Source organism: Callionymus lyra, chromosome 8, assembly GCF_982586985.1.
Source record: "Callionymus lyra chromosome 8, fCalLyr1.hap1.1, whole genome shotgun sequence".
NCBI lineage: Eukaryota > Metazoa > Chordata > Actinopteri > Syngnathiformes > Callionymidae > Callionymus > Callionymus lyra.
Genome location: NC_141825.1, coordinates 18984110 through 19003788, shown reverse-complemented (window position 1 = coordinate 19003788; position 19679 = coordinate 18984110). Strand labels below are relative to the sequence as shown.

The 19679-nt window shown below is 40.2% G+C and overlaps 1 protein-coding gene across 1 annotated transcript; it reads right to left on the bottom strand.

Annotated features, from left to right (window-relative positions):
• Positions 1-3140: 3140 nt before the first annotated feature.
• On the bottom strand, positions 3141-19679 carry slc41a2a (solute carrier family 41 member 2a). The gene is made up of 11 exons (XM_087797785.1): positions 19626-19679; positions 17716-17961; positions 16975-17082; positions 10062-10133; positions 9841-9985; positions 9436-9582; positions 9204-9351; positions 8977-9056; positions 4846-4977; positions 4239-4387; positions 3141-4167 (listed from the first exon to the last, which is right to left on the bottom strand). Exons 1-11 carry the CDS (start codon positions 19677-19679, stop codon positions 3991-3993), a joined length of 1458 nt encoding a protein of 485 aa, XP_087653911.1. The 3' UTR covers positions 3141-3990.

The following is a 19679-nucleotide window of genomic DNA, read 5'->3' as shown; positions in this document are numbered from 1 at the left end:
AAAACTTGAGAGTTGTATGACTTTTCTTGTTCATACTACAGCATCATTTAGAGACAACCTTTAACTAGTTCAAAATCTTTCATGATGCTCTCTCCAGCCTCATTGCTTCCTTAAACTTCCATGATTGTCTGGGGTACATTCTTTCTCTAAGGTTACCACTTAAAAGAAAGAAATACGGGGGGCTAATGTGTCTTAATGGTGAGCAATCTGTTTGTTTGTTTTTTATACTGCATGTTAACAAGTAAATACTTGTATACTCAATTGATCACAAAACCAACTCTTATTCAATTTTTTTTATCATTGATTGACAGCACTTGGTTAAATATTAAACCTGTCAGCATTATCTTGTGCTACATCCATCATTTAAGATAAAGGATATGAAATTTTGAGGACAGGAGAGGTAAAAGTCTTGAGCTTAATTGTGTTTATCAAATTTCCTTAACCATGATATTATTATAATTGTATCACTGCTGGTGTTTTCATCGCTGCTTGTGTGAGAATGGAATGTGAGGATTCCAGATGTAATGGTGCCAGGAACTTATCTCTGAAGGAGTATAATATATTTTTACCTGATCACTGCTTATATTCTGTGCTTATATTCTATGTTACTTTTAAAACTTCATATAATCGGTGCCTAAAGTGAAGGTTCAGGAACTGCACATACTGCTTGGGGGTTCCAGAGCTTGTAACTGACCTTTAACATCTATGACGTTAATTCAGTTTCCATGACGTTAAATAAAGCTACCCAAATTTGGAGCGGAACTTTTGGTGTCACCTAAAATAGCACTTATTGTCTGTCTCATCCATAAGTTGGAATGGAATTTTTGTTTATGTCAGCACCCAAGCTGTGGGAATCTTGCAGAATCGTGTATCCCATGGACCTTCACTTGACGAGGTCTGGATATACAAACATTTGAGTAACAATGTTGCTCCAGGTACAATCTGTGCTTCTGAACTATGCATGAACCTGACCTTGATTCCTGAAGAACTGCCTGAAAAACTGTATTCAAGATGCCGTGAAACTACTCTCTGCAGCACTTCTGCACAAGAGGGATCCGCGCGGCTTGTCTATGCAAAAGTGTCCAAAGCTTCGAATTGATGTACCAGAGATTCTTGTTATCTGCTTTTTCATCAATACACTTATATTGCTGACTCCAGACTGTTCTTTTTCTCGTCCAAGACAAATTCCGTCCATTCAGACAAAGATCCTGCTTTTAGAGCAGTAAACGCCACCTTTTACCTTGAAGATAATAACTTTTTGGAAATAACAGCTTGAGAAACTAGGTTGAAGCTATAACTATTACCTAACTTCAGATCTATTCATGGTCAGTCTCCTCCTTACATCACTGATCTGATCCAGCCTTTCACCCCAGCTCGGGCTCTGAGGTCTGTGGATCAGAATCTACTGATGGTTCCACGCACACGACTCAGGACCAGAGGAGAGAAATCTTTTCAGGCTGTTGCTCCTAAGCTTTGGAACGATCTTCCTCTCTCTTTGCGCTTGATGGATCTACTGACTCCTTTAAGAAACATCTTAAGACGTTTCTATTTGTTCAGGCTTTTCCTTGATTTTCTGGAACTCCTGTGTTGTTCTCAGTATTATCTTGATTTTTAAAGTGTATATACTTTATTGAGTATTGTTTTGTTTGTTTAAGCGCTTTGTGACCCTGGTCTGGAAAAGCGCTATATAAATAAATATTACTTACTTACTTTACTTACTAACTCTGTGCCTCAGAAGGGATTGAGAAAGAAATCTAAGCTCCATGTTGTTTTACACTCTTGTATAGATGTACCACACTCATTTCTATTCTTTGTTTAAGTAAGTAAAAGCATGATTTCTAACCTTAAAGGGGTATATCTTCCTATTTGCCTTCCTCTTGCTTCTTCATGTTATGGGGGTTTGGCCAAAAAGATGAAAGGATCACATTCAGCAGGGGGGTCTTGGGTTGAATGCAAATATCACTGTTCTCCAGCACACACTATCCTCAGTCTGTTAAACACATTCCAATCATCATCAGTGGCCCAGTACTCATACACAGGTTTAAAGTCGGCTGTCTCTGGGAGGTGTTTGTTAAAAGATGTTTTGTGAAGGCTTTTTTCAATTCAAGTCATAGACACAGATGTTTGGTCTCTTGGTTAGACATACTTTACCAAGAAAGGAAATCCTGGCTCGCTCCTCTACCCAGAGAGAAGTTCTTTGGCAAAAACACGTCCTCATGATTCCAGATCATGTTTCCGCTAGATGTTCAGTACAAAGATTGCACCGATTCTTTTGATCAACGAATGCAAGACTTTCCACCACACTAATGGTGGGAGTATATTACACATTATATCAATAAAGTTTGCTTCTGCAGACAAAAAAAGTTCTCTGTTAATATTGACATTGGAATAGTACACGCGCCGAAAGTGAGTCAACTATTAGTTACACATGTTGAGAGCACTAAGGTCAACTCTCAACTTCAGAACAAGTTGAAGTTAAGGAGATTAGAAAAAAGTCTATTTTGGAAGAAATGTCCATCATCGTTTGTTGAATCATTTGAAACACATTCAACAAAAAAACAACCTGAAAGTCCTCAGACACGATGAAATATCACATCTGGAAAAAAAGATCCAGTCTCAAAGAATCAACACAGAAGTCTATAAATCTTGCCGAGTCTTGTACCAGGGCAGCCTGAAAAAAAGGGGAGATGCCCCACCTATTGCCGGAAATCCCTCCCCTTGTTGCATAATAGATCTGTCCTCAAACTATAAATAGATGGCAGTCAAATTGATCACCTGCCTCTTTTTCAGCGCTAAAGTCATCACAGCAGATGTGGATTTTGACAATGGGCTTATATAGAATTGTAAGAATTGTTTTCCCTCCAGCCACGGTGTTTTGTTTGAGTGTGTGTCTTTCATTTTCCTGACATTTATGTACAGTACCTTCTAGTCTCACTTCCTGGTTTTATTGCAAGGCCCTGATCCTGTGTGAATCTTGTCAACTTCCTCTTGTGCTCCTGGTCTGATGCCACGATTCTTGTTACCTTTGTCTTCTTCTGACCTGCACCCTGTTCCCCTTGATTGTGGTGTGTCTAAAAACATATGTATTGCTCGATTATAGGAAATCATGACCTCTGTCAGGGCTCAGGGAAGGAAACGCGAATTCAGAGGCAGGGAATAGGATTAATGAATTAACAACTTTATTATCAAAAAGGCAAACAATATATATATAAGAGGCAAAAGACACTGATTAAAGGCACAAGAACATTTGCCAACAGAACCGAAAAGAGAAACTATAATCAGACAGGGTCAGCTCCAGACGGAGGCCCCCATCCAAGAACATTTGAATGATAGATTGCAAGAGGGCAAGTTAGGATGTCTCTCTGCGGGTGATCGGGACACAAGGAACTTGAAAGAACCAATTTGGACGGAAAGGGAAGACCTCCCGTCCCGGAAATTTGCCTTAAATATCGCAATGTTTCTACAGTTCGGGGACCTTTGCTGCCCGGGGCTATTGACCTGTACAGTCGCCGGGAGAAAGTGCCCGATCGATCGTAAAGGTTGTATTTTGTTTGACTTGAAGCGGCGAATAAACGATCCGTGACACACTCTGAATTGACCATCTTTCTTCTTTTATATTTTGATTATCTTTTAGCATTAATTTAAGTATGGCGTATAAGTATAGTGTATAATAATTTTAATCTAACAATAAGTTGTTACCGAAACAGTTCTAACTTCAGATTGAAATTTGGATATTTGATGAGAAGGTTCTGTATTAAACTCTCCTTGCAAGTAAAATTTTTGTGATTTTAAACTAATTTGGATGTCTCTTCTTTGTCTAAGTTCACAGCCAAAGTCATATTCTAAACTTGACACTGCCATCACAGATGATACCGGGAATATTTGTTTGAATGCTACAAGTCAACCACAATAATCTTAAAAGATCAGACATAATGTCTAGCTCAACTGTCTTGCTTGCCCCATGAAAACAACCAAGATTTTCCTTAGACTCTACAAACCATGGGCATCACCGCTGCACCATAGCAGTAGAAAAACAAGAGACAAAAGAGCAGTTCCCAGGACATCTCCTATAGCAGTCAAGTAAGGTATTGACTCCGTGTCTGGATCCTTGTTCCTTCGCCACAGGTAATGCACCAAACAGTCAGCCAAATACAGCAGGAGAACGACCTAAGATTAACAAAAAGCAGCAAACAGTGAATTCTTCTCGGTCACACATCAAATTGAGAACTTGGAGTCACCTGAATCAGGGAAGCAGATAAGTAGGCCACGGTGAAGAGAGGACTTGGTAATGTGTTGCCACCTTTTATAAGTTGGATGATGTAGAAAAAGATCAACTGGCCTGGAATGACTAAAAGCAGCAGCACCTGGGCAGATCGGTGATTTGGTCCTAGCAAGAGATTGGAAGGAAAGGTTGAAAAAAGAAAATTAAACAAAATCTATTTCCAAGCGAATATTTTAGAGGAGCTGGAGCAGAACAACAATATTAACCTGCTCTGCCTTGGTTCTGTTTTTCTATTGCTTATTTTCAGTGTCATCTTATATATTTTTTTTATTCTGTAAATCACCTCAAGAAAATTCCATGTTGTGTTTTTAACACAAAGTTTCTGATTCTGTAACTTTTCTTTTTTTTTTGCACTTACAACAGTTGACCAATGGGTAGCAGTATATGGCTTAACACATTTATTTACATGTATTTTAGACTCAAACCGACTCATCACAACATTCTAAAAGTCTGGTTATTTATATACAGGTTAATATTTAACAGTCTGCAAATTAAAATCTCTCGCTACTTGCCCTTGGTATTAAAAGGGAATATGATGTAATGTGGGGTGACAAGTATTTTACCTCGTCCAAAAAATGTCCTGCAGGGGTTGGAGAAAGTCCGGAGACTTTCAGGGAATTCTCCAGGCACGTGGTTGAGATGTAAACTAGTGGATATGCGGCTCGCCTGTATGGAAACCAGGTTTCCACCGATACCTGAGTAATAAAAGTTGAGATATTAAATATTTTAATTATGAATAAAGTATACTGTCTTATTTGGAAAATACATGTTTAGAGAATAACAGTTATACATTGTATTTTTCAAACAGGGATAAATAGACTCACACTGTATGTGTGTTTGTGTGTGACAAACTGTGTGTCAACTTCATATCAAAATGGTTTGGAAAGTAAATGAGATGGAGAGTGAAATATGAGTAGTATTTCTGAGAAAGTTAAACATTTTAACTTATGTAGAGGTGGGAAGTATAGAGCTCACTGTGCATTCAACTGTTAAAGCAGACACGTTTTGGGAAAGCAATTTGTTTGTTATGATTAATTCATCTTCTTCAAGGAAGCCAAAAAAAGAGTGTGTATTGGCTGTTATAGAACATGAGCCTTGGAAAAAATGGGACTTGTTTATGCCAAAAGGCTTTTTATTCAAGGGCTCTGATGAGGGGAAAAAAAAAAAACATGTCCAACAGGAAGTCTAAGAAGAAGATCAACCCGCTGATGCCGAACAGCTGTTTCTATGAAGTGAATTGAGACACAGTCTTTTTTCCAAAGTGAAATGATTTACCTTTAAAGTCACCACCGGGAGAGAAAAAAAACAGGGAGTGTTGGCTGTGTAGTGCCAATACTGTATCATGATACAGTGTCTTAGTTTTGAAAGGCCACTAGATGGTTGCTTGCTTACAGCTAATCAATAATCAATTAAGTACACCAATAACATGTATTGCTTGTAACCATAATAAACACATTAAGTCCCACAGAGCCTAAGTATAAAAAGAAAATGAATCAGAAGGAGCGAGTGGGAAAGTACGGGTCACGTGTGGAGGTTGAATGAGGGCGAGAGTGGAAGAGTGCTTAGCGTGGGTCAAGAGTGGAGAATGGGTGCGGACATGAGAGACGGTTTTGCAAGACGTTTTTGCACGTCGTTTTTTGCAAGACATTTTTCATATGGGTACCCTCGGATGCTGGATAGAGGAACAGCCCGGTTGAGCAACGATAAGCAGCGATTGGAGGAGCCAGCGCGGACTACTCTTATCTTATCAGTTCTGGTGGCACCCTGACCACACTTGCCTCATGACCAAAGTTGCATTAGCCGAAGGGGAGAAACAATGCTGGACCAATCTGAAGCAAGACCCACCCTGTTCTGCTTATAAAATGAGTCGATAGGAGTCAGATAGTCGTCGTCTTCTCTTTACTACCTGAGGCCAAGACTAACATTAGGTAGACGACGACCCAGAGCTCTGTGAGTGTTAACTTTCCTCTGTAAGGGCAATACTGTAAATCTTTTTGACTTTAACGTACAGTTTCTAGGAACTTCTTCGAAAGATCGAACATGCGGGATGTCAGAAGACTACACATCCCTTTAGTACTAATATTTGGGTCTGATATTTATAAATTGAATCTATTTTGAGTACAAAGCTTCAAAAAGCCACTACCCAACATACCCACTGGTTGCTTCTAAATATCGGGAGTCAACAACACATAATGGTTTCAACTGATTTTCACCATATATTAGATGGTATGGCGAGACCACTGTGGAATATGTCAAACGTTATACATTTTATTGAGTTACGCATGAATAGATAAAGCTACACAATATATCAAGTCACGGTATCAAGTCATCATTGACCAATCTCTCCGAAGAGTCCTACTACGTCAAATGTAATTCGGGAATGACACCTTGCTAACAGAGGAAGCTAAAGTCATAACACCACCCTGTTCTCTGGTGATTTCTGTCGGGTATAGGATGCGGCGCCAATGTAGAGAAAGCAGAAGCAGGGCCACAGGTCTGGGGCTTATCCAAAATTAAGGAAACTGATGGGAAAATACGAAATTAGTGTGTTGAGAGTTATCAAATTTGTTGAACCACAGGATATTAATTTTAACTTTTGCTCTTGTTTAAATCATCAAATCTCTGTCTGAAGAATGTCTCAGTATGTTTTAAAACACCGATTCAATCAGGTAAGAAGACAGGAAGAAACATTGATTTCGATCTCAACTGGAGTCAGATTTTGCTAAGTGTGACTAGCAGGAAACTATAGTCAAAGAGCAGATTATAGGTTCCATATATATATATATAGAGAGAGAGAGAGAGAGATTTCTTAATAACTACTTTAAGGTTATTTATACACCACAGGGATCTGAGCGTAAACTGTTTTAGGTCAATAAGACGTTTGGATCATCATCAAACAATACACAAACGCTCTGTATCGCCCCCCCCCACACACACACACACACTATGCGCTTCAGCAACAAACACACAAACGCTTCAGCGTCAAATACACACATACTGAAGCGACGCACACACATACAAGCACCACTATTGATCTTATAAAGCGCAACATTATTTAGAAAAAAATGCATTTACTCACGTAGATTATGGAGGAAACAAATAAATACTTAAAAGCTTGTGAAGCTTGTGAAAACTGTTTTCATTTGTCCAACATTTTAAAGCATCATCATCACCATCATCAGATTCTTACAGGATTCACATTGACTTTATACCGGACACAGTGGGGTCCGCCCTCCTGACCTCCTCGACATGATATTCTGGACACTCGGCCAGGTCGATTTCACAAGATGTTTCCCAATCTCATTATATAAGCTGTTTTCCCAATCTGTCAGTGTGTTTGTGTAACGTCTCCATTGGCTGGAGTTTAGCTCCACTCAAAACTATTTAGCCCTTTAGTCGTCGTTAAAAGCTTATGATGCTGAAATGAAGAGCAATCGTAAGTCATTGCACTGATGAAGTTGTGAAAACTTTGTAATAAAGTTTTGTAAAACATTATTTTTCCTATATTGTGTTTGGCTTTACACGGTTCAAATAAACAAACACCAAAACATTGTTGCTCATCCTAGAAGATGGAGGTGTGTGCTTTAGAGCGCACAATTTAGGCCTGATCCTGGTGTGAAACTAGTGTGTGAACTATTTGATGAGATTTTCACCATCTTACTTCAGGAACAACAATCGTTAGACACTATTTCATCGTATTAGAAGTGTAACAATGCTTAGTCATGTCAGAGAACAGAAGGAAGTAGTCATTAAAAAAAAACTTGACATCTCTCTCATCTAAAGTTTAGTGTTAAATCTTATGTGTTGTGTTGGATTTCCGACGCAGACTTCAGCTTCTTCATCTTTAGTTTCAGACCACTGTGGTCACAAAGGATGAGCACTGGAAAGATGCATTTTGAAGATTAAAGCTAGATCAAAACAATCTCTGTAATAATCGTCACTCTGTGATTATCTGCCTCAATGTTGTTTCCAGTCAGAAAGTGTTGGACGGCCGGAATGAAGTTTGGAGTGTACAGCCTCTTCATCAGAGAACTTCTGCAAGTAAAAGTATTCTACAGTCTCCGCTAGACTAGAGTCAGACGAGGGTTCCTGGAGGGTTGTTTGTGAATCAAGAGTCTCTGGCTTCGTAGTGGTCGGAGACCAGGCTGACACATAGGCGCTCGTCCTCTCGGTTGACACGGGCCCCAGTAGGTAAGCTTTAGACGTCTTCTTCTAGACATGGCTGGTATGAGTTGCTCCTTTGTGTATGTGAGCAGTGAAATCCTGTCTTTGACGATGACTCTTTATAGTAGAGTTGTGGAGACACGTTTCGAAGGAGTGGTGAGGGGCGTGACGAGGAGGAGAGGATCTGTCTAAAAAAGATCTTCTCACCCTCTGTGGATCATTCCAGTTCCTGCTGTTGTCCAACAACACATCTAAGTCTCCACACTCAACAGAGTATGTTGTGTTCAGTGTTGAAGTAAGTATTCTTCCTTGATTGTTTGTAAGACTTCATATGGGTATCGATTTGATATTCAAGCTCATTTTTATCCCTATGACTCTTGTGAAAATGAGAGAGAGTTGAGTTGAGTTATTTTTTGCTCTTGGTCTACAATTAAGTAAATGTTCTGGAAATTGTAAACGTCATTTAGTGAGAACCATTGACTCCATCGTTATAGTAGTAGTTGAGGAATGTACATCACAGAGTAACTCACCGTTAATGACTGGCGCATAAATAACAATCCCAGCTAAGTTTGGATTGGACACACTCTTGTCCAAAATAACACCTCCAATGCTGAAAGAAAAGACAAAAATAAAATCTGTTGATCTTGTCTAGTATTGGAAGAGGCAACAACATTTCAGCAGATAGAGGGAGTTTCTTAGTAAAAATAGAGTAAATATCCTCCCTAATAATGTTAACGACCATTCAAGATCATAGTACCTGCTGATAGCCAGAGCCGCAATGATCGGCTTCCACCCAGTGCGTAAGAGGATATCAGTCTCAGGGTGTTTGGAGGAGATAACAATCCAAACAGGAATAAGGCAAAGATACAACAAATCCAACAGATAGAGAATGAAAGGAAATATTTCTGTAGAGAGAAGAGATCATTTACAAGTCAACTGAATAATTGTACAGTGTTGGTAATAAAACCCGTTCCTCGTCCAACACTTACCCATGAAGGAGTAGAACCACTGACTGAAGCAGGCCAGTAAGGCCAGAGTGATGAGATCCCCGAAACTGGCTGCCAATGGTGTGGCCACGTTGTCAGGGTTGATACCCAAACACTTAGAGCCAAGGATCAACCCAACCATCATAATACCTGATCAAAGAGGAATTCAAAAGTGTTACTCACATGTAAATATCATTGTATTGGTGGGATTTTGATGTTATTATTGTATATAAAAGGTCAATAACTTTCAATTTTAACTCATGTTTTTTTTCTGGGTGCCTCTGTCTCTGAGATACAGTACGTACTGAACAAACATCTGGCAAGCATGTGACACAAGGCTGCTCTCTCATTGGTTTAACATGCATGGTGTTTAACAAATCAGTTGGGAAGATATTTCCACGATGTTACCTTGCAACAAAGAAGCTACAAAGGCTGTAGAAATGCTGGTGGAACAGAGGAGAATCAAATGATTGATGGTTGTCTGTCCTTCAGCAAACCAACCCAGCATCCCAGCAAGTAGGGATGCTAAGAGGCCGAGGACAGTAGCTTGAAGCTGTGAATGAAAAAAAGTGTATGAACAAATTCCAAGCTGAGCAAACACACTTGCACAAATGTTGGCCCATACAAACCTGTTTAAGGGCAAGATTCCCCACAATAAGCATCCATTTTTCGTTTGGAACTTCCATTTTTCCTGCATTTACCTTGAGAAAAAAACAAATAATAATATAGATTTGTAACAGTGATTAAAATTACAGTTATAATGCATTGTTATTATTTCAAATAATTTAACTGTTACGATCAGAACAGAACACGATTCATGTGGTATCATTAAGTATCACTATTCCAAAATTGAATTGAATTGAATGTTTTTCTGAACATGTTGATGAAATTAGAATAAAACAAACGCTGAAATGAAAACCGTTGCTGTTTAAGGAAACATAATTGATGGATATTCAAATTGGCTTCATCTGCATTGATTTAGTTACAGTGTACCTTATTTTGACACTTTTATCAGTCACAAGGCCATGTTTAGGTTAGGTAGAACTTTATTGATCCCTAGGAGGTCTCCTTCGGGAAATTGTTTTTTTTTTCCAATTATCCACAGCAAATACAGCAATTTTTCATAAAAAATAAATACAAATAAAATAAGAACAAGAACAAGGAGAAATAAAGAGAAACAACAAGATGATACAATCTAAGTCTAAAGATAAAGAACATAGATCAAAGAAAAATAACAAAGACAAAGGATACAAAGACTAACATAGAACAGAACATCATGATACTTTTACTCCACTCCTGCCCCCGAACTCAGAATTGTACAATTAAATAGCCCACGGAATGAATGAGTCCTTGAGTCTACATTCCTGCATTTACCTTGAGAAAGAAAAAATAATAATATAGATTTGTAACAGTGATTAAAATTACAGTTATAATGCATTGTTATTATTTCAAATAATTTAACTACTTAATACTTTAATTAGTAATACTATTAACATAATACTATTAACAATAATAATATTAACATAATATTAATATTGTTAATTAATATTGTTTATATTGAAGATATATCCTCACATTTACCCACAGATATGTACTCATGTTTATCAAATGTTAATGTTAAGATTACCTTTCGCTATTAGAAAAAATATTGAAATATATTGTTGTAGTTACCTTCATGACATTTGCTTTTATTATTCACAAACTAAGGTTGAACTATATTACTTTTAACATCCTTCATTCAAATGGGTGAGCAGTGTGTGTATTGAAAGTGTGTGAACCCGAATGTTTTTCTGTTCCAACATTCTCACAAACTGGAGGACGGACCATCTGTATGGGTTCTGCTATTCAGTGTGAGTCGTAAAATATGTAGGATGTAGAAGGAGTGGCCCTATTAATCTACAACACCATCAAGTATGAGACTTTACAAAGCATGTCAAAAGATATTTTATGACAGAGAAAATAAACAGAATCTTAGCGGAAATATGAATTTCAGACAAAAGAGGATAGAAACTACTTTAAAATCCTTTTCCATATCGGTCACAGGTGTTAAACAATGGAATGTACTAGATGGCTGATGAAGGTCAGAGAAGCTAAGCAGACATGGTGTTCAGACAAGGAAATTCTGTAACTAAACAATGAGTTGAGCCTGAGAAACCAAGCCAGTTTGTACATAACAGTGTACATAATCAGAATCAGAATCCCTTTATTGTCCCGCGAGGGGAAATTCTTTTTAACAAACAGCAAGAGCAATATACCAGAAGAAAAATAAAATACCCAGAAATAAAATATTAAAAAGAAAAGAAAAAATCTAAATAGAATAGAAAATAAATCTGCACTATATTATATACACAATCATATTTACAAAAATAACAAGAAAGGTGCAGTTAGACGATTATCTGGCTGTGTTCTTATTGTGGAGTCTGATGGCAGCAGGGAGGAAGGACCTGCGGTACCTCTCCCTCACACACCTGGGATGGAGCATCCTATCACTGATGGAGCTCCTCAATGCCCTCAGTGTGTGCTGGAGAGGGTGAGACAAGTTCCTCCTCATGGAGCCCAGCTTGCTCCGTATCCTCCTCCCAGTCACTTCCTCCACAGGATCCAGGGGGCGCCCTAAGACGTAACCGGCCTTCTTAATAAGGCTGTCCAGTTTAGCCCTATCCTTTGCTGTCATGCTGCTCCCCCAGCAGACCACACCGTTGAAGATGGCAGAGGCCACTACTGAGTCATAGAATGACTTCAGGAGTGGCCCCTGGACACCAAACGACCTCAACCTCCGGAGCAGGTAGTGTCTACTCCGCCCTTTTTTATAAAGAGCAGCAGTGTTATCCACCCAGTCCAGGCGGTTGTTGAGGTGAACACCCAGGAACTTGTAAGACGTGACAATCTCAATGTCCTGTCCCTGGATGTTCAGTGGTGAGGGGGAGATGGAGGGACACCGCCGGAAATCCACAATCAACTCCTTAGTTTTGTTGGAGTTGATCTGGAGGTGGTTTTCCAGGCACCAGTCAACAAAGTCCTGGACAAGTCCCCGGTACGACCCATCATCCCCGTCCTTAATGAGGCCGACGATGGCGGAGTCGTCCGAGAACTTTTGCAGGTGACTGGTGGGAGACAGGTGTTGGAAGTCTGCAGTGTACAGTGAAAAGAGGAACGGTGCCAACACTGTTCCCTGGGGGACCCCTACACTGCACAGTACAGTCTTCGAAACACCATCCCGGGTCCTCACGAACTGTGGACGGTTGGTGAGGTAGTCCACAATCCAGTCCGTGAGGTGAGTGTCCGCTCCAGACAGCTCCAGCTTGTCCCTCAGGATGTTCGACCTGATGGTATTGAAAGCACTGCTTAGATCCAGGAAAAGGATCCTCACAGTGCTTCCAGGCGACTCCAGGTGAGAAAGTGCTCGGTGGAGAAGGAAGATGATGGCATCCTCCACGCCGATGTCAGGTTGGTAGGCAAACTGCAACGGATCCATGGAGGAGCGCACCAGAGGACTCAGGTAACTAAGGACCAGCCGCTCCAGAGCCTTCATAAGGTGGGATGTCAAGGCCACAGGTCTGTAGCAGCTGGGATCCTTAGGGTGCTGAGTCTTCGGCACCGGTACCACACAGGACGTCTTCCACAGTAGTGGAACTCTTCCCAGGGTCAAGCTCATGTTGAACAGAAGTCCAACAATTTCACTTAACTGGTCAGAGCACGTCCTGAGTACTTTGCCACCGATGCCGTCTGGTCCAGGGGCCTTTGTTGTCCTGGTTCTCCTGAGCTGATATCTCACCTGGAGAGGTGTGAGGGACAGGCTGGGGTGGGGGGGCATTGTCCCCTGTGGAGTCAGCGGGGGGGCTGAAACAATACAAGCTCGGGGGGGAGGAGAAGGTAAAAATAGAGGTGTGAATGGTGTAGAAGACGGGGGGGGGCCGACACCTCAAACCTTGAAAAATAACCGTTTAAGTTGTCAGCCCAATTCTGATCCCCCGCCGCTACACAAAGCCTGGTCTGATGTCCGGATATGGATTTCAAACCTCTCCAGACATCTCTGGTGTTGTTATTGGCCAGACTCTCTTCCATCTTCCTCCTGTACCTCTCCTTTCCCTCCCTGATCTTTCTTCTCAGCTCCTTCATAAAAGTCCAGATAAACTGGGTTCTGATAGACTGTGACACTACTGTGTGAGTGACCGTCTCAGAGTCCTGTAAATCCACACACTAAGGACAATCTATTGGTTCACGATGGAGTTAATAGATTTGTGACTTTGTGACATCTACTGTTGTAACATGTTATGTCAAAGTGTCATAAGTGACAAGAATATGTTATGCCAAAGCGAGATAAGCGCAAGTATAAGATATGATTATGACTATGATTTCATTTGGAGGGTAATGGGTGCAGGACTATATAACCTCCTGCTTCTCTCGCTTTTCACTTTCGGGACATGCATGTAATATGTGAACTACGATGTGTGAAGTATGATGTTGATGATTTAAACTGACATGCCCGAAATAAACAATATTCACTCATTCATTAATCATTCATTCATTCAAGATTATCTCTGCTCGTTAAAATGTTACAAACCCAGAAGATAATGTATTTCTCTGGTAACCATCACAGGTTTAAGTGACAGACACAAAAGATAAAGCTAAGGTTGAAGACAGGATCATTTATAGTTTTGTCAGTAAGGGTTGACAAGAAGACAAAAACAAGACACAAAACATTAACTTTGTTTAAGTTAAGAGATGGAGTCAGATAGAGCCCTTTTCCAGCTGTGGGGTAATGGTCATAAATCCCCTGAAGGAGGGGGGCCATGGAGGCAAATGAGTGGACCGAGCGCTTGGACTTTGGCATTTCTGGATTGTTTGAATTGTTTTTAAAAGAAACTACATTTCTGAATAATCTGCATTTTTGTTAACTTTGTATCTTGGTTTTTGTAATTGTACTTAATGTCTTGCATGGCCTAGTGATCGACAGTTGTGATTGGTTGACTGGGTGGCAAAAGCATCATGGGAGCTGTTCAAGCTGATATCAGGTCACCTTTACCGAGAGTAATGTTAACCTCGATTTTTAACACTGATAGTGTTTAATTTAACACTTTAATGTCAAATCTATGATCAGTATACATTTAAAAATCGATATATTGGGTTCATATTTAATGTCAGTGTTAAATTAATACTGTGTTAATAACTTAACCAGTGGTCCTCATTTAAGTCCTGGGTCAGCGTTGATTTAGATTAGGAGTTACATCTGTTACATTTTCAATGTGATGTATCTCCTGTGCAGAGTTTACGGAACAATTTAAGTTGAGGATTTGTTTAGTGAATGTTTAACAGAGGCAATTAAAATATTTTCTTTTTGGTTTCCACCGACATCCATGCTTATATGTTGAGTTATTTATATGGCATTGGTCGTCATATTCATTTGAATGTGAGGTAAACGAGAGGTTAGAACTGTTATTAATTGGATGAAATCAGGGCCATAGGTGGATTATTGCTTTTGTTGTTTCAGGCTAAAAAGGTTTTTGTTAAAAGGCCTAATATTTTTTAATCTTAAAGACTTAATCGAGTTATTAATCCAAGATGCTGCCGTGTGAGTTGCTGCCTGTTATAGCAGCTCCTTACTCACTTCTAACTAGAAGTTTGTGGATTATTGTTGTGAATTATGTGGATTTCTAGCGCTTTTTAATTGTCTATTTTTGTACAGTAGTCGAGCCGGGGTACGTCCAAACCTGTAAGTAATTCAGTACGTAAGTAATATTTGTAGAGCGCTTCACTGGTGACACGTTTTTTGGTGGATCTTTAACCTCTGCTTCATCAAACACGCTCAGCTGCAGCACTATTGTTTACACCAAGTACTAGATGTTAGCGCATAGCAATGTTAGGCTATCACTCTTGGAGAGACCAGACATTCCCACGGAATTACGGAGGGGACGGAGAGGATGCAGAGCCGGAGTGAAACGTCGTAAAAAGATACGACGGTACAAACTAAGTCTTCCATCTGTCATCTTGGGTATCGTTCCATCTCTTCAGAACAAGCTTGAGGAGCTAGCGGCGCTAACAAAGCTACAGTGGGAGTATCGTGAGTGCAGCCCTATTCATCTCACCCATGTACATGTTCTTGTACACCCTTCCCTCGGCCAATGCTGCTGCCGCCTGCGAGCTTCTCCACAGTGTCGTGTCCCAGCTACAGACCGCACATCCCTAAGCGTTTTCCCCAACTTCCATCAATACATGGACTGTCCTACCAGAGACAATTCCACCCTGGATCTTCTGTATGCAAACACAGTGGGTGCCTACACCTGAGATAACAACCTTGTCCACCTTCATCCTGTCTACACCCCCACTGTGAAGTGACACCCCCAAAAGGAGTGTGAAGGTGTGAATTGACTCTTTTCACACCACAGATTGGAATGTGCATTGGGAGCCACACAGAGAGAGGACATCAATAAGATCACGGACTGCATCGCAGAGTACATTAACTTCTGTGTACAGACCACCGTGCCTACCAAGATGGTGCAAAAGAACAAGCTCTGGGTGACACCCGAGATGAGAGCCTTTAAATTCGGTGACCTTGAGGAGCAGAAGGGAGTGCACAGGGACCTGAAAAGGAAGATCAGGGAGTGCAAGGCTAGTGACAGGAAGGAGATGGAGAACAACCTGGAACACAGCAACGCCAGGGGGGTGTGGAGGGAACTTAAAGCCATGTTAGGCGAGGGCAAAGTCAGGACAGGGGACCTTACCCCCGGTGACACAGACTGGGCCGACACCCTGAATCTCTTCTTCAACTGATTTGACACAAGTCTCAGCACCTAACCCTCCAGTCTGCCTACCTCCGGCTCCCCTTTTCTTCCTGCCCCCCTCCACCTCATCAACTGTGGACTGTGCAGACCAGCTATGCAAGGTGGTTTTGCTACACACAGTGGTGTATTGGGGAGGGAGTTGTTCCGTGCGGGACAAAAACAGACTAAACTAGATATTTAAAAAAGCCGGCTCGGTCTGTTGCTGTCCCCTTGACTCTCTAGAGACCATCCTGAAGAGGAGGGTTCTGGTCAAACTATCGGCCATTATGAAAAACACCTCACACCTTCTGCACAAGACTGTTGGGGCCTTAAAAAGCTCCTTCAGTCAGAGACTCATGAACCCTAAGTGCAGGACTGAGTGACTCTGCAGGTTCTTCGTCCCATCTGCTGTCCGTCTGTACAACAATAGTGTAAAAAAAAAACTAATAATTGTGTTATACTGTTAGTGTTGTATAGGCTGTTGTGGTTTGCACTTCTTTTATGTGCAGTTTTTTAATAACGTTTTTATAATATTGTTACATATTTTTATAGTTGTTTTGTAAACATCTTTTAATCTGTGTGTGTAAATTGAGCTGCTGTGACCATGTCCTCTCCCCACTGTGGGATTAATAAAGTAATTTTTATCTTGTCTTATCTTATTATCACTGTGGTTTAAAAGCTCGGACGTCTAACTGTGGTGTCTCTTCACTTATTGAACAAATAATCTAAACACAAATGAATCATTTTGTATATTAGGAGACAGGAAGAGGAGGAGACTCACCGCAGTTGAGAGACGCGAAGCTAGAGTCATTTCCAGGTTCCCCTTCATACCTAGGATGGCAGGAATCAGGATAAAGAGCTCTGTGATTTCCAGAAACACATCCCAGTTCTGTCAATAGAATACAAAACTTTATACATTTTTTTAATCCAAATACAGAACCTAGTGTCACATGTTAAACAGTGTGGAGGCAAATCCCAATTTCTATACAGAAATTTGAGTCCATTGTTTGACAATTTAGATCCAGGATAATGTAAACTTGACGTGGTCACGGATACATTTAACTTGTATCTGGACTTTCTTGTTGAGCAAAAAGCCACAACAAGCACTTCCCTCCAAACAGATGGTTGATGAGCTCAGAAGATGAAGTTAAAGAAGAAGAAAATACATGGTTTAAAATGCCACACAAGTCAAATGGGAAAAACCAAGCCTTGTATCATTATTTTTTCCCTCTACTATGACTACAAAAAAACCCTCCTATGTTGTGTTTACAACACTGGCAATGAAAGTTTCTGACTCTGGTAAAGCAATGCCAAGTGACAATGCTTATTCCTTAATTATATTTTCTGTCTACAAAAGTTGAGTGAGATAACTCTTGATTTCGGTTCATATTTGGACCCCAGGTGTTTTCACTTGATCACATTTTTCTCAGTTTATTATACTTCAGAATCAATTCAAAAAGTGATGAGGTTAACCAAACCAATAACACTCAAAAGCAAATGTTGTATAAATGGCTTTGCTCACCTGAACCACATCCAACAATATCCCAGCAGACATGGTTCCCAGTCCGGCCAGTAAAAACGGCAGCAGTATCTGCAGCACAAGGGAGCAAATGGATTCTGTCGGCGCTCCAGCATGGTCAAGTAAACGGTGGTCTGTAGAGTCGACGAATCTTTCATCCTTATTGGGTTTTTTGGGCAGAAGCAAGTCCGTCTCTGTGAAGTCACGAGGCTCGTGGTGATCAACACAATCGTCGGCCGATGAAATAGTCTGACAGGAAGTGATATATTTCTGCCAGTTTGTGGGGAATCTATTTGCGTTCCTTGTCGTTGTGTTCTCCCCCTCTGGGTTTTGATCCACCATAGTTTTGATTTGATTTTGGATGTGTTGCTCAACTTCTACTTTCTGGCTTCCTTTTTTGACAAAGTGTAAAATTGATCTGGAAAAATGAACAGAAAATATGAAACACTTTAACGAAAAACAGATTCACACAATTGATATGGTGTTTAACGTTGTAATTAAAATGGACAAAAATAAGAAGATATTGATTACCTAGAAATCACCGGAAACATGCAGTTAAATAATAGAAGCAATGAAAACACAACTGAAGGCAAGAAAAAAAAAAGTAAAGATAAGAAATAAACAGAAGAGGAATTGAAGCGGAAAACCAAAATAATGTGAAAGTTATGATTGTAATGAATTTCCTGATTCACCCTTCTCTGAGTAAGCCACATTTCAAAGACCTTGTTTTCCCCTCATTTTGATTAAAATAAAACAATGATGGCCTGCAAGTAATTTGACATTTCAGGAGCTTTCAAAACATGAAGACAACAGATGGGATGTCCAGTTTGACGACGTAGACAGGTGTTGAACAATGTTTCAACCATTTATGGCCATGTAAATAAGTAAGTTAGTTATTTATATTTGTAGATTGTTTTTCTAGACTAGGGTCACAAAGCGCTTAAACAATAAAAACAATACCCAATAAAAGATAAACTTAAAAGGTCAAGCCAACATCTAGACCAATACAAGAGTCTCAGAAAATCAAGGAAAAGCATGCACAAATAAAAGTGTATTGTTTCTTGTCTTCTTGATGTTTCTTGAAAGAGTCAGTAGACTCCATCAAGAGAGAGAGGAAGATCGTTCCAAAGCTTAGGAGCAACAACCTGGAGGGATTTCTCTCCTCTGGTCCTGAACTGTGTGCGAGGAACCATCAGCAGATTCTGGTCCACAGACCTCAGAGCCCGAGCTGGGGTTTAAGGCTGGATCAGATCACTGATGTAAGGAGGAGCCTGACTATGAATAGATCTGAAAGTAAGAACCGGAATTTTAAAATTGATCCTGAAAGAAACTGGCAGCCAGTGAAGATATTTAAGAATCTGAAAAATGTGGGTTCTTCTACCAGAGCTGGTCAGAATTCTCGCTGCACAGTTTTGTATTAACTGCAGGCGCGACAGCTGAGCTAAGTTGTCCCATGGTTACCATTGTCCTATGAAAATCTCGGAGACAAAAAGACTACAAGCTTTCTAAACCCGAAGAAAACATATGGGACTGAAGGAATTTGTGATTATGCAAGAAGCAATTTGCTGACCAAGACCCTCCTTGGATAATTGACATGTATGTGTATGGATCTATTTATAAAAGTGCTCGATTACCTAAATAAAGAATCTGATAAACCTCAATTAAATGTTCCTAACCATATAATGCAATAATTTTGTTATACTAGTCGTAAAATTGACTTGTTTAGAAGTATTTGAATCTAGAAAGAAGAAGTAGATTAAATTATCCCAGAATGATTAGTGATGAGATATGAAGATTGAAGTGTTAAACAGCTTCAAAAGACTGGTGAAGGAGGGAAGGGAAGGATACCAAAGAACCTGTACTGTTGTAACGCCACCTTCCCTCAGCGATGCCTCTCGTTGAAAGAACCCCACCTTCTCCTCATCATCGTCACCTCCTTCCTCCTCTTCACCTTCCACATACTCCAT